The sequence below is a fragment of the Charadrius vociferus genome, unplaced genomic scaffold (assembly GCF_000708025.1).
Source record: "Charadrius vociferus isolate BGI_N301 unplaced genomic scaffold, ASM70802v2 scaffold163, whole genome shotgun sequence".
Lineage (NCBI taxonomy): Eukaryota > Metazoa > Chordata > Aves > Charadriiformes > Charadriidae > Charadrius > Charadrius vociferus.
Window position 1 is genome coordinate 7,446,968 of NW_009648332.1, and position 12,933 is coordinate 7,459,900.

Here is a 12,933-nt window from a genome sequence, read left to right on the forward strand (position 1 = left end):
AAAGCAGGATCCCGTGATACACTGATAGCAGAAATCTTGCAGGAGGAATAAAAAAAACCCCAAACATCAAAGTACAGCTCGACAAGCCAATTGCTTTTGTTAGGTTAAAGTGGGTTTGAATCTTCACCTACCGTCCAAAGTCCCAGGTCTAGTCTAGGCTGTTATAGACCACACAACACATTTGAACACCCACCATAACTAGAACATGGTAAAAAAAATGGATATATCTATTTACATATTTTAAAAGAAGGCAATTTGCAGTGGAGAGGCCCTTGGAAAGCTGCACTCAATTCCTTGCCACTGGGTACCCGTTGTCGCAGATATCTGGGGGGGGGGACTCCCCACAGGCCCTCTGTGGACACAGCAGCAGCAAGTCAGGACACCAACGGCTCCAAATCCAGGCTTCATGTTGGAGCACAACTTCCCTTCCAAGTGGTAAAAGTTTCAAATATGTCTAATCCCCAGACTAGCACTGCTTCTAGGAACACAAGATGGGACGCTATGGTTCCTTAAAACAAGAAAAATGAAAGCTATCCACTTTACACTCACTTTTCAATGTCACTGTTCTTACAGGTCTTCTGCATGGTCTCCTGTTTACTGCTTTCACCGTTACTCGTTGAGGGCATTTCTGTTGAGGGAAGAACAGATAAATTAGTAAAAGAACATTTGATCATTGCAATAAAATAGCCTGAGTGATTACAGTTTCAGAAGCAGAGGACCCCGATGAGTCATTTTCATGTCAATTCTCGGAAAGAGAGAGGAGAGACCAATGCTATGTGCCCCTGTCTGGCAGGGAGGTTCTCTCTCTGTACAGCACACTTCCATGATTCAGGGCTGAAGATACTGACCAGCCCTTGCAGATGTTCAAGCCGGGATTTAATTCAGTAAGTTTTGATGCAGCTATCATGCCAAAGTATACTCCTAGAAAGATGGATCTGGAGCAAATCCACTCAGCCCAGACCTTGCTCTCAGCTCCTCCCTTTTTCTCAGAACCCTCAGACACAGACAGGGAGAAAAACAAATGCCAGGTAACTAGTGCGACAGAACAGTCTGCTCATAGCTCTCCTCTACCAGCAGTGCCATTGCTCCTCCCAGCATGGAGGGGATGTGAGAAACCAGTCAGATGAAGTGTCCTAGGGCCATCCCCTGGGCTGTAGGTTCAGCACCGTGGCTTCAGGTAAAAGGTATGAAGAAAACAGCTCATAGCAAGTGCCATTGGGGTTGCTTCCTCATCACCTCTGTGGCTGTAGTTACTGAAGCTGAACACACCTACAAGCGAGTGCTCCTACATCACAGAAAATAAATGTGATTTCCTATCCCACAGAAGAAAATGCCTGCGATAGATATCCTATGTTCTCCGTTTAATCATCATGCCCTTGGCAAAACTGGTTCTACCCACCCCCCCTCACACTGGCAAGCAGTTACATCTTGTAGGTACTTTCAAGGCTGGGAATCAAATGCCTAAAGCATTACAGTAACAGAACAGGGAACAAAATCATTGGGACAAGTCTCTTCAGGTCGCTGAGCTTCAGTTCCCTTCCTAAGGGAGCTGAAGGAGCACTGCCCAGCTCTGGAAATGGATTTGGCATCTGCAGCTGGAAAGCGCCAGGTTTTATTATTCTCATATTTCCACTAGGTTGCTGCTTACACTTCCAGTGCTGCTGGCATTACATTAAAAAACCCAGCAGTCGAATGGGTTTAACACCCCTCTCCCCCTAAATGCGATGAGCTTTCAAATAACGCATGCAAAGGTACAATTTCACATTCACTCAGTTGCTCTGCAGTCTCAACTACAGGTCATGAAGTAGGACAGATGCCAGAGCTCCCACTTTAAAGGTGCAGGCTACAGAGCTGCAGGCTTTTCTTGCCATACAGAGGCCAGTAAGGACAAGATCTACCCAACAGATCATGATACAAGTCTCTAGCATACTGTTTTAAAGAAGGGAAGATTATAAGAAAGCAGCTGAAAAAACCCCAAGCAACAGGTACCTCCGCAGTTTAAACCCCCAGCAGCTGAACACCACCATCCCATAGTCAAGCTCTGATGGCTCCCTCTCTGATACAGCACTTTGTCTTTTACTGACATGACAGCAAGTCAATCCAACCTCTATCTCTTATCACCATACCAGGTCAGGTTCCATTTTTGGGAACTCCCACGGCTGCCACTGACTACAGTTAATTGTGCTGTAAAGTTTCAAAAAGATAGTGTGACTGTACGTGCATACATATCTGCAGGTACTGTGCAAGAGCATTTGTAACTACCATTTGCCTAATTACTGGCAATCAGAAGATATGGAATATCTATCTGCCTTCCTGTAGCATACAAATTAATAATTTACAAATTCAACACTCACCATCGCTGGCCCATTTAGAAAACTCCGGTGTTATTCGAGTACTGGGTGTGCCACCACTAAAAGAAAAAAGGGTAGAATGCTAAAGGTTGAACACAGAAAATTTTGCTGCTCAGGGAAAGCTACCCCTTCCACCCACCACTTCTCTCTCAATACTTCTATCCATCAGATTAGGCTTCAAAATGTGAGCCGTTGGCCTGCTGCAGGAGGCGTTTTTGTGCTAGTCCACATTTCCACTAGTGTTCTCCCAACCTGCACTTCTAGCTGCGACCTCCGCTGAATCACATGGGGGTTGTGATGCTGACAGAAGGCTTGGGATTCAAACAGCACCTGTGACCCAAGGCTCATTTTTGAATACACAATTTCAAAGATGAAAACCTTACTCGCAAAGAGAAATCCTTTGTGTTGCAATAGCTTCTCCCTTTAAGAATAACTTTACACCTTCACAAGCCCCATCTTTGCCATCTTCCCATGCGAAGAACAACAGCACTGATGTACAGACAGAACTAACCCTGTTCATTCTCTTGCAAGCCAGTAACAGAGACTGTAAGAGAAAGGAATCTTCTGAGCAGGCTGCACACCTGTGACTGTATAACATTTTAGCTCTATGAGCCAAGACAGTTGCACTCAAAAGGTAATGCAGGCTCATGCTTCAGGGCATCAGCTATTGTACTGCATTTCTACAGAAACTTGCCAGAATTTGAAAGTGCTTTTACAAGCAACGTCATCTCTCCTCTTTTAGAGATGGGAAAACAAGTTCAGGAGATATGCAAGGACCTTGCCCAAACAGCAAACCAACATGTTAGCTGCAAGCCACATGAAGGAACTGGGTCTCCCAGCCTTAGGTCTTCAGTCGCCTCACCAAGCAGTTAGTGTCCACAGCCACTGATAAGGGATACCTCAATATCCTCATGCTACAGTATCACTTTCCTGGCTGTGAAGGAGCTTCAGCATCTTCAAGACCCCGCCTACGGACCAGCACAGTTAGCAAAGTATTGAATGGACGAATGGTTTGGATCCAGTGTAGCAAATGCCACTTTTCTATGGAGTGGAACCTAATTTTGAACTAGTGTTTGTGACAGGCTAAGCAGTAAGAAAACTTCATTTCACTGCTCTATCAATCACTTCAACCTTGACCTTGCAGGATCACTCAGTGAAAGAGACAGAGGGGTAATTTAAGCCCTGTTTTATGCAGGGCAGAGGGCTTAGAAAGCAATCCTACCTCCCTGTTAAAACTCATTTTATTTGCCTGAAATGCTTCTCCAAGTGCCCTGAATGCTGCCTGCCTGCATCCTCAACGGATGTAGGTGTGCAGAGCACACATCCTGCCCTGACCTCCCCAACCCCAGAACTGAAGGCAGAAGGATTAGTTTGTGTATGCCACAACACATAATGGGATGTAACGAAATCATACCCTGGGTGCCAGACACCTAATATGCCGAACAAGATTCGGATGGCATCACGTTATGCTGCTACTAAGAAGCCACATTTCATCGTGAAGCAAGATGATGCATAAGGCCTTAGTACAGCACAGTTTCCCATCACCAGAATTCACCTTCTGTCCAGCACTGTTCAGGGAGAAGGGGGCACTGGGGTGGTTAAAGGAGGGAGAGCGTGCAGGGAGGCTTTATGAGGCTGCACGGGTAGAGATGGAGACCCACCGTCACACCAGGCTTCTTTGTAAGTCTCTCTCGTTGTGACCTTTGTCCTCAAGTGAACGGGTATTTTCCACAAATTGAGATTCCCCAAAAGTAATGAAAAGAAACTAGAAAGGCACAGTACTTACTTTAAAACAGCACCTCGGAGCGCCTCCCTCTCTTTGGCTTCGCCTGGCTCTTCTCCAGTGCAAGGGATAACGTCTGCCTCCGTGTACCTGAGCACAAGGGGTTAAGGAACATACAGCCTTGCTGCAGACAGAGGGAAGGGTTTTGAGATGGTTGGGACACTAGCTGGGACACAGAACAAATTCAACCCAACCAGGAATCCCTCAAAAGAAGAGGGGCTGGTATCCATGAAGAGGCTTGCTTTCAAATCCTGGATTAAAGTTTTGTTTTAGGTCGAAAGAAACAGAAGAGTCTTTTGACAGCAACATGGCGCCACAGCCTCTAAGAAGGGGAAAACCAATTCCTCAACCTCTGCAAGCCTAACTCACACAATTCCACTATTTCCGTTTGAGGTACGGAGATCTTTTACCAGCTAAGGATTGGCACTTCAATCTTAAAGGCTGGTACAGATTGCAATAAAATCTAATTCTATAGCTATACGTTCCTCCTCATCACAACTAAGTCAACGTCTGCCTAATACCCTTGCAGGGATTCCTCCTTGCTGGCTGTACAGCTGCTGCAGGGCAGAAGTCTGCCCACAGCTCTCCCAGAGCTGTCTGAAATGCCTGGCTCCCAGATGGAGGAGTTCCCAAAAACTGCCCTTAATGATAGTTATGCCCATGAACTGTCCAACGAAAGGGAAAAAATTCAGTCGCTCAGAGTGGCAGCTGAATAGCGCTTGAAATGTTTACTGCACAAAACCCCAGAAAACAAAGGGGTGTCTTGTGGAAAATAAACTCAATTCCTATCCATGAAGCCGGAAAAGCTATCCATATGGAAGAAACCTGGATGGAGACAACAGATTGCTTATGAAACAGGATAGGGAAACACTAACTTTGATTTCCTGCAATGTCTCCTACAGACTTCACCAACTGTGTCTGAAGCAGTGCTGCATCAACAGAAGGATCCCAAAGGCAGCAACTGGGAATCCCTCCTAATTCAAACAACATGGGAACTGGGGAAGGCCAGTGCCATTTCCAGTAGGGCTGGACACAGATGATCTACCATTGCCTAGGGCAGTGCTGTGGGAAAGCTAGCTGAAGATGCAATTTCAGGTTCCCTCTCATTAAGAGCCTTTCAAAAACGATACTGTGGTTTCCCGTATTCAAGTGTGTCGTCCCCATCCACGTCCAGGTCAGCGTCGCTGTCTGGATTCTCCTTACCGCTGCACATGATAAACCCAGAACCTGGAAGAAAATAAAACATGCGGATGAGTATTTGAATGGGAGACAAAGTGAAGCAGATCTCCTAAGGACGGTGGGAGAGCACCAGTCTGCAGGCTGTGCTTCACTCTTAACAGCCTCACAAAAGGTGTCGTCTCTAAAGGCTGCACATGGACAATTTTCTGAAGACTGCACAGAAAACACTCCCAGAAACAGACGCTGGATTTTATGCTCTAAAATGCCCCTCAAGACTGAAAATGAAACATTCTTGAACTTTTGCTCTCCACATGAGTTGTTCGAAAGTTGAAGGCACTGTAAGTGTCTCTCAAAGGCAGAAAAAAATTGAAGCAAAATAGAGAAGACTTATTTTTCATAGAAGTGGTTAACACAAAAACTAAACTACCAGCAGGTAAGAGAAGGCCGCAGGGACATTCTGAATGAGTCCTTACTTCAGGTACAGAGGGCAGGCAGAGACTAAAATACAATTAGAAACACTTTTTTTTTTTTTCTCCCCCTGATGCATTTAGTCATGGCTTAGATTTTTTTACAATATAAAATGTTTAAGAAAAGCAAACCTCCTTCTAGGAAAAGATCAGACTCCACAGTCCTTAACCACCCCTTACAAGCATTTCTTATGTGAGCAAATTGCAGTGCAAGCCAACAAGAGTGCCACACTTCCAACAAGGGTGGATCAGGCATGAGCCCAGTCCCAATTCCAGCAGGAAGCGAGGGCAAACACTTACACCCGAGACTGAACCGAGTAACAAGTGCCACTTTCTAACAATATATACATTTATTTTGGTTCTCAAGCATTTTGTTGACTGCGTTATTGCTAACTGCAACCAGACTTCTCTTAATTGAATCTGTATGCAGGCACCGACGAAGATGAAACTTCACATGGTATTTGCTGCCTAAGGTTTATTAATGGAAACTAAGGAAGACATACACTTACTCTTTACGGGGTCTAACACTGGACACGCTGTCTCCCACGAGACTGGAAATTAAGCGAAGATCTCCTGAATCCTAGGGTGGTGCAAGATTCTCGTTTGCGTTCAACTCCACAGCAGATCTAAGCTGTTTGGAGGCATAAGCTACATAGATAGAAACTGGCTCTCTCTGGCTGCCTCCAGTAGCCTCTTTCACTTAGCATCCCACTGTCCAGACAGCAGACCCAGACACCCGGATCATGGACAGAGGGTACCTGCTAGGGCCTGAAGGACCTGGCACATCCAGATGGCTGGTGACCTAAGTCTGTGACTAGGCTAGGCAGCACATCCCACTGCCAAACGCTGAAAGAGTAAGGCAGAGGTAGCCTTGGTTTTGCACAAATGCCCCAGAAGCGGTACATTTCCACACTGTGAAGGTGGTTCTAAGTGCAGAAGACAGGTTAAAATTAATGTAAAAGCACTGAATATAAGGTGCATGTCTGAAGAATGAGGACATGCCCAAGCGTTAGCGTAGCCCTTTTAGTGCTACAGATGTCCGAGTCTGTTCATCCCTCTGGGTTCACACCAGCAGTTACGCAAACTTGCGCTATCAGCAGCAAACTTGCGCTTTCCCAGCCCAGAAGAGTGAGCCATATTTCCAGCAGTTCGCATGTGTGCAGAGAGCAGGGCAAGGCGAAGGTCTCATTTCCAAGTACACCATGCAGACACGGTTCTTTACTGTCGCTCTCTAGGAATGGACGCTTTCGCTGATTCATTAAGCCCCCAATAAAATTTGTTTATATGGATTTGATATTTCTATTCCCTGAATATAAAGAAGGTCCTTAACGACTGATAACCGTAGCATGACGATGATTTTAAGACTAACCTTTCTCTAGAAGCATAAACTACCTTTTACTTCAAAGTAATTGCCAGCCTTGATTTTCAGCAGAGGTAACAAAACCAGCATCGACAACGCAGCATCCCCCATCTGTGCCAGGTACTGCAGGAGCCATCCATGCGCGCAGGTCGGGTCAGCTCTGCGGTGTCACTGGGGCAGTCCTCTGCCATCAGACCCCTTATGAAGTGCTTCACGTACCGGCTGCACGCTGCCAGCCAACACGTGTCACGAGCTGCCTCCTCTCGCTGCAATGGCTCATCTAGTAAATCTTGAATTCCTCAGTTCATCACAACGTTTGGGAGAAGATTTAGGGGAGTAAGAGAGACCTGTCAAAGAAGCTGGATAGTCTTTTAAAGCTGCCTTAGAAGTCACAGTGGACGATGGGGTGGGTAATTTACAGGCATGGCATTTAACCTGCAGTAACACCATCCCCTGCACCTGGCATTACTTTAGCCCATCACTTCTCAAAGGCCATAAACTTTGGACACACAGGTCTTCATTTTTCTTGTAGCTGTGGGAAACACAAATCACGCAAAGCTGGAGCTGTGACTTGGCCAGTCCCAGAGGTGACCTGAACGTTAGCCAGACAATGAATACTTGGAGCAAGTGCCTGGGGGGGGAGTGGTGGGGAAAGGTGTCCAAAAAGAGTGAAGGCAAGCGGGACTCCCGTGTCCCTCTCTCTGCAAGGATGCCAAGCACACAGCAAATATCCACCTTTCCATCAATTTTGTTTCCAAGAGACTCAAGCCAACTGGTGGTTTATGGTCAGAGCTTAAGAAAAGAAGACCTGCTTACTGCGATACAATTTACAAATATTAAGGCACCTTGACTTCAGAATCCTGGTGTCCTTGCTCTCAAAACCTTTGTACTTAAGAAAATCCCTTTTAAGTCTGTAAGGAAAATACTCCAGGGACCTTTTGCTGAAGCTAGCTCTATAATAGGAACCACTGCACTGCCAGCAGAGTACTATCCCCTCCTACACATGGAGGATACAGAGGAAGGGTTTGGATACTACGTGTTATGGTGACAGATACACACCGGGATGATCTGATACAGCACTGCAGTCAGAGAGGAGGGCACAGCAGAGAAGTTCATAGGTTAAGATGAGGGGCAGGAGAAGGGCAATTTTTCTTTTCTGATTAAACAAGGACTCTCAGGCCAGGGCCTAAAGGAAGCTGCAATAAGGTGATTCAGCTCTCAGATTTTCACCAAATATGGATTTTTTTTTTTTTTTTAACATGACCAAGCATAATCCATTACAACATGGTAAAAAAAAAAACTGATTCACAAACTGTATGCTAAACAAAACAACCTCTGTGTACCCAGAAATACTCTGAATTAAGCTCTGCTATCAGTTTTAGAACTTCAAGGGCTGCTTTAAAAAAAAAAAAAAAAAAAAAAAAAAAAAAAAAAAAAAAAAAAAAAAAAGGAAAACAAAATCCACAAAATATGTTTGTGATGTGAATCAAAAGGTCCATGAATCCCAGTACTGCCACTTCAGGCAAGAGAACACCAAAGAACAGGATGCAAAGCTTGGTCCAGCATCACCTAGAGACCAAACGGGCTGCCACCGACATCCTAAAGCCCTTTCATCTGCAGCAGGGATGGATTTTGAGGCCAGTTCTGGCAGGCTGGGGTTTGGTGCCACAATTTCAACCTGACCCTCCTTGTCTAACTTCCTGGGGTTGCTTCCATGCACAAAGCCAGTGAAAACACCCACGCAGCTGTTCAAATATTTGACGTCTGAACTGCTTGACATTATTCATTCATCTCAGGCTCATTCAAACCAGATTTCTGGACAAGTGCTGTTATAAATGGATTAAGAGGACCACTAAATGCAAGGAAGGCCCGATAGGATCACACCTGCTTCTCACTAACTCAGCCCAAGTGTAAAGAAGGCTCACAACTTCCAGCTCCTGCCGGCGGCATACGCTGCCATCCAAGAGCAAAGAAAATGTGAAATGGAGCGCAGAGGGTGTCGAGCAGAGTAAAATGGCCTTTGCTGCGGCATTGTTTGGGACCTGCTAGAGGAGAACGGGAGCTTCCAAAAGAGCCCCTACCACTACACTGGGGTGATATGCAATTCAATAGCATGCACTGGGAACGGGGAAGGGTTCCTCCAGCAAGGCTCGGCTTCTGAAGGTCGCGCAGTAATTCAAGTCATCAGCAATGCTGCCTCGAGTGGACCTTCAAAGCCAGTGCCGCTATCCAGAGGTCAATGCTTGGGACCAGAACTTTATCCCAATGTGTTAATAAAGTGAAATCCAACAGCTGAATGTTCAGTTGTGAGTTTGACCTAGGAATTCACAGGAGACACAATCTGCAATACACAGAAGCAGCTGCGACTCTTACAAGGCGAGTCACCTAAGGCCTGAAGAACGCAATTCCACACGTGAATTTGAAAATGCAGCTTCCAGATGAAGAAAGAACAACCCAAAATGTAGACTCTCCTATACCTTTTCCTTGTTGAAGAATTTTTTGCTCTTGCCGTGCGTTTGGTAGGAGGCAACCGCTTGTCATATGCTGCCAGCCCCGATACAATTAGCCTCCTGATGCTAAAGCAGCACAATCCTCTGACAGTCTTAATCCCAGCTGCCTCCTTAAGGTCCAGACAAACAGGAGCGAGCAGGCAGGTCAGACGCCGGGGCCATTAAGCAGAGAAAAAACAAAGTTACAGCTCTGTCTCCAATCCCCATTGCTCTTGTAGCCAGGTGCTCTGACAAGCAATTCCAGCACTGGTATTGAGTGGCACCTCTATAAACCCTGTGACAGTTTGGGAGACAAACTCCCCCATCAATCAGAATGTACCTATCAAGATCACTTACCCAGAGCGCCCGCCACCCTCCAGCACTGTGTACACAGCTTTGCTTGGGCTGGCCCCGGAGCAGTCTGCCCGAACACCAATTCAAGGTAGTTTCTGAAAAATTTAGGTAGTCTACACAAGCGACAGTGTTTCTGAAATAGGGAAGAGCTCTGAAAAGCAGAAACGATTTGCATGCCTCCTGGCCGCTGCCAGGCGGCAGGAATCAGCCGAGCTTGAAGGAGGCTGGAAAAACTCTTCTCACTTTCTTCCATGTGCAGATTAATAATGGCTGGAGATAAATCTCATCAGAAACCCTCTTCTTCCCCTTTTAAGTTTTCAGAGCACTTTGCTTTCTTGTAAGGCATCCCCTATGCCTAAGCATCCTCTCTGACCTCTGCACCGCTTCTCAAATCTCACTTCTTTTGTGCAATCCCCCGATGACCGGTCATCTCAATGTTGCTCAAGTGAAGATCGAGAGTCATTAACGTGATATACAAGCAGATTCACAGAACAGATAAAAGGGCCTCACATTCAAGTCCCTCCTTTTCTCCATCACATTCAGTAGCAGATGGTCAAAGTGACAACATATGCCGCTTCAGGTGTTGGCAGCACTGCTGGCTCCTGCGCAGGCATGGGCTCACACGGAGACCGGCAGTCTTGGGAGTAGAAAGGTAAAGACAACCAGACCAGCACGGACCCGAACAACCACAGCCAAATTTCATCAGCACAGCCAGGAAAACACAGACCTGCTATGCTCCATCTCTGCTCCTCAACTCCTACCTGGGCAGGTAAGCCAGTTTTGGGGCCAGCTGTTCTGTATATATTTAATTATCACTCCAAATAAGACTGAGGAACAAAACTAAGATGTTAGTACTATTATTTCCACCACCATTATCAATGCAGCTACTAGACTCTGCTCGTGCAGAGGATCAAACTCAACTGTGTAACTCATCTGTTTCTCCTGTTTGGCCCTCAAGGAAGGCAGAGGCATGTCAAATCTGTATCAGAAATATACTAGAAATCCAGAATTTCGTGTAAGTTCTGTAAGTGGGTCTAAATCCAAATCCATCTCAGGGGCACGCAGCTCTGCAGTGGCCTGTTTTGGCTGGGAAGAGGCATTCATTCTGCTCGCAGGTAATTTACACGTGTTCAGGAAAGAAGAAAAAAAGCCTCCCATAAATCTCCAGAACTACAGCCTTTGCTAATTACACTCCTTGCAGTAACCCCCTTCTGCACAACCTCCCTTTCCAGCACGTTCACTCTATTTTCTTAACGAAATGTCACTCGTTGGCTTCTTGGAGAGTAAAAACAATGAAGGCAATAAAAGTAGTTTATGCAGACACACGGCCAGGCCTCACACACACTTCCCGAGAATGGCTCTAAACTGGGTTTATTTCATCAGCTGCTGAAGTATCCCAAACTAGTACTAAGAGGACAAGGTGGCACGGATGCCGTTTGATTTTAAAAGGCGTTTGGGGAAAAAAAAGGGAAAGCCATTAGAGATTCTTGAAAACAGGAGTGAAGCAGAGGCCATCCTAAACAGCAGTCCTTCTGCAGATCTCTCGCACTTCTACAGCCATATTTTTGGACAGTGAAATTGTTCCCCCTTTTCCCTAGCGCAAACGGGCACAGAATAGTTCCTCTGGTGACTTTCCCAGCCTGCTGCAGGAAAAATGACGTTCAGAGGCCATGAAAAGCTGCTTGCAGGACAAGGGTTTCATTTCTCTGGAGCCAGATCCATTTCAAGCAAAACAGTGATTTACCTGGAAAACTGACACCCAACCGTGTTGTTACAGCATACACCTGAAATAGCAGATGCATCCATCCGATGCCGTCTATTAGCTCCCACAGAGGCACAAATGGGCTGCCAGAGACCTGACTGCTTACCAGCGTCTCGCACGCTCGCAGTGATCTTTGCTAACGCATCAGCGGAACAGCTGCCTTTAAAGAAAGGGCCATATAATTTTATGACCATTAACATCATTTCACAGCAGCGTGCTGAACAAAGGGCAGGCAAGCTCCGCTCTACAGGATAAGAGCTGGCTGCTGCAAGGCTCAGAGAAGAGGCTTCCCTACCACTCGGAGCGCAGGAGTATTCCAGAGATTTCTGTTATGCCTCTCTGTAAGCCATCAGGTGCAGACAGTGGCTGCAGAGGCGAAAACGCATTCGGCCCAAAGGTCTGATGTGGTGTGGCCACTCACGCATGGCTGCCTCCTACAGCCTCACGCTGGCGTGACGCACCAGGGTGAGAACAGTCTCGTATCTATCTCAAAGGCTGCTCTTCAAAACCCAGAGCTGAAGTACAAAAGCAGCAGCAGGCACGGTCTTTGCAGCTATGGCTCGTTTTCCACAGTCAGGGAAAGGTGGATCTGAAAGCTTTTGTTCCCCTGGGGAGAGGGTGGAAACAAACAAAAAAAGGAAGAGGGAGAATTAAAGTAATCTTGAATCACTAAGCAGATTCACATCGCTGGATCAATAAGCACCACTGACAGGGATCACAGGAATGTCGCAACTTTGCCAATAATAAAGCAGCACAGCAGAGCTCGGAGGATGACTTTTCTAAGGCAGCCGAGCATGAAGCAGCAAGTCTGGTGAACAGCTGAAAGTGACACCCTGGCTTACAGCGGGCCGCTGCCAGCGGCGGGGCTCGATGCAGTTTGCTTTAAATAATGATGAGCACAGAGATTGTATTCGTGGGAGAAAGGCAGCCAAGGACTGGAAAAACCAAGGGCTAAATTTCACGGGCCAAACCCATAAGCCGTTCCCCCCAAACTAATTCTTTTCTAGGCTGGGAAGAAGAAAGAAAAAATCAGTGCTAATTTAATCAATTGATCAGCCTATTGATTGCAAAACTGGAGCTGCTAGTTAGCCATGTGCTGTAATGCCCTCAACTCTGAAACCACAAAACACACCATTGATTTCTTCACTTCCAGCTCCAAAACAAGAAATAAAGCCAGGCTTTCAGCAG

General features: G+C 46.2%; 1 protein-coding gene across 1 annotated transcript in view; it reads right to left on the bottom strand.

Annotated features, from left to right (window-relative positions):
* RNF220 (ring finger protein 220) overlaps positions 1-12,933 on the bottom strand; it is a 235,795-nt gene that overhangs the window by 27,354 nt on the left and 195,508 nt on the right. Inside the window, exons 8-11 of the mRNA XM_009884860.1 lie at positions 5,265-5,361; positions 4,138-4,224; positions 2,355-2,410; positions 550-628 (exon numbers count right to left, since the gene is read on the bottom strand). Coding sequence (XP_009883162.1) covers positions 550-628; positions 2,355-2,410; positions 4,138-4,224; positions 5,265-5,361 — 319 coding nt within the window. The remainder of the gene's footprint in view (positions 1-549; positions 629-2,354; positions 2,411-4,137; positions 4,225-5,264; positions 5,362-12,933) is intronic.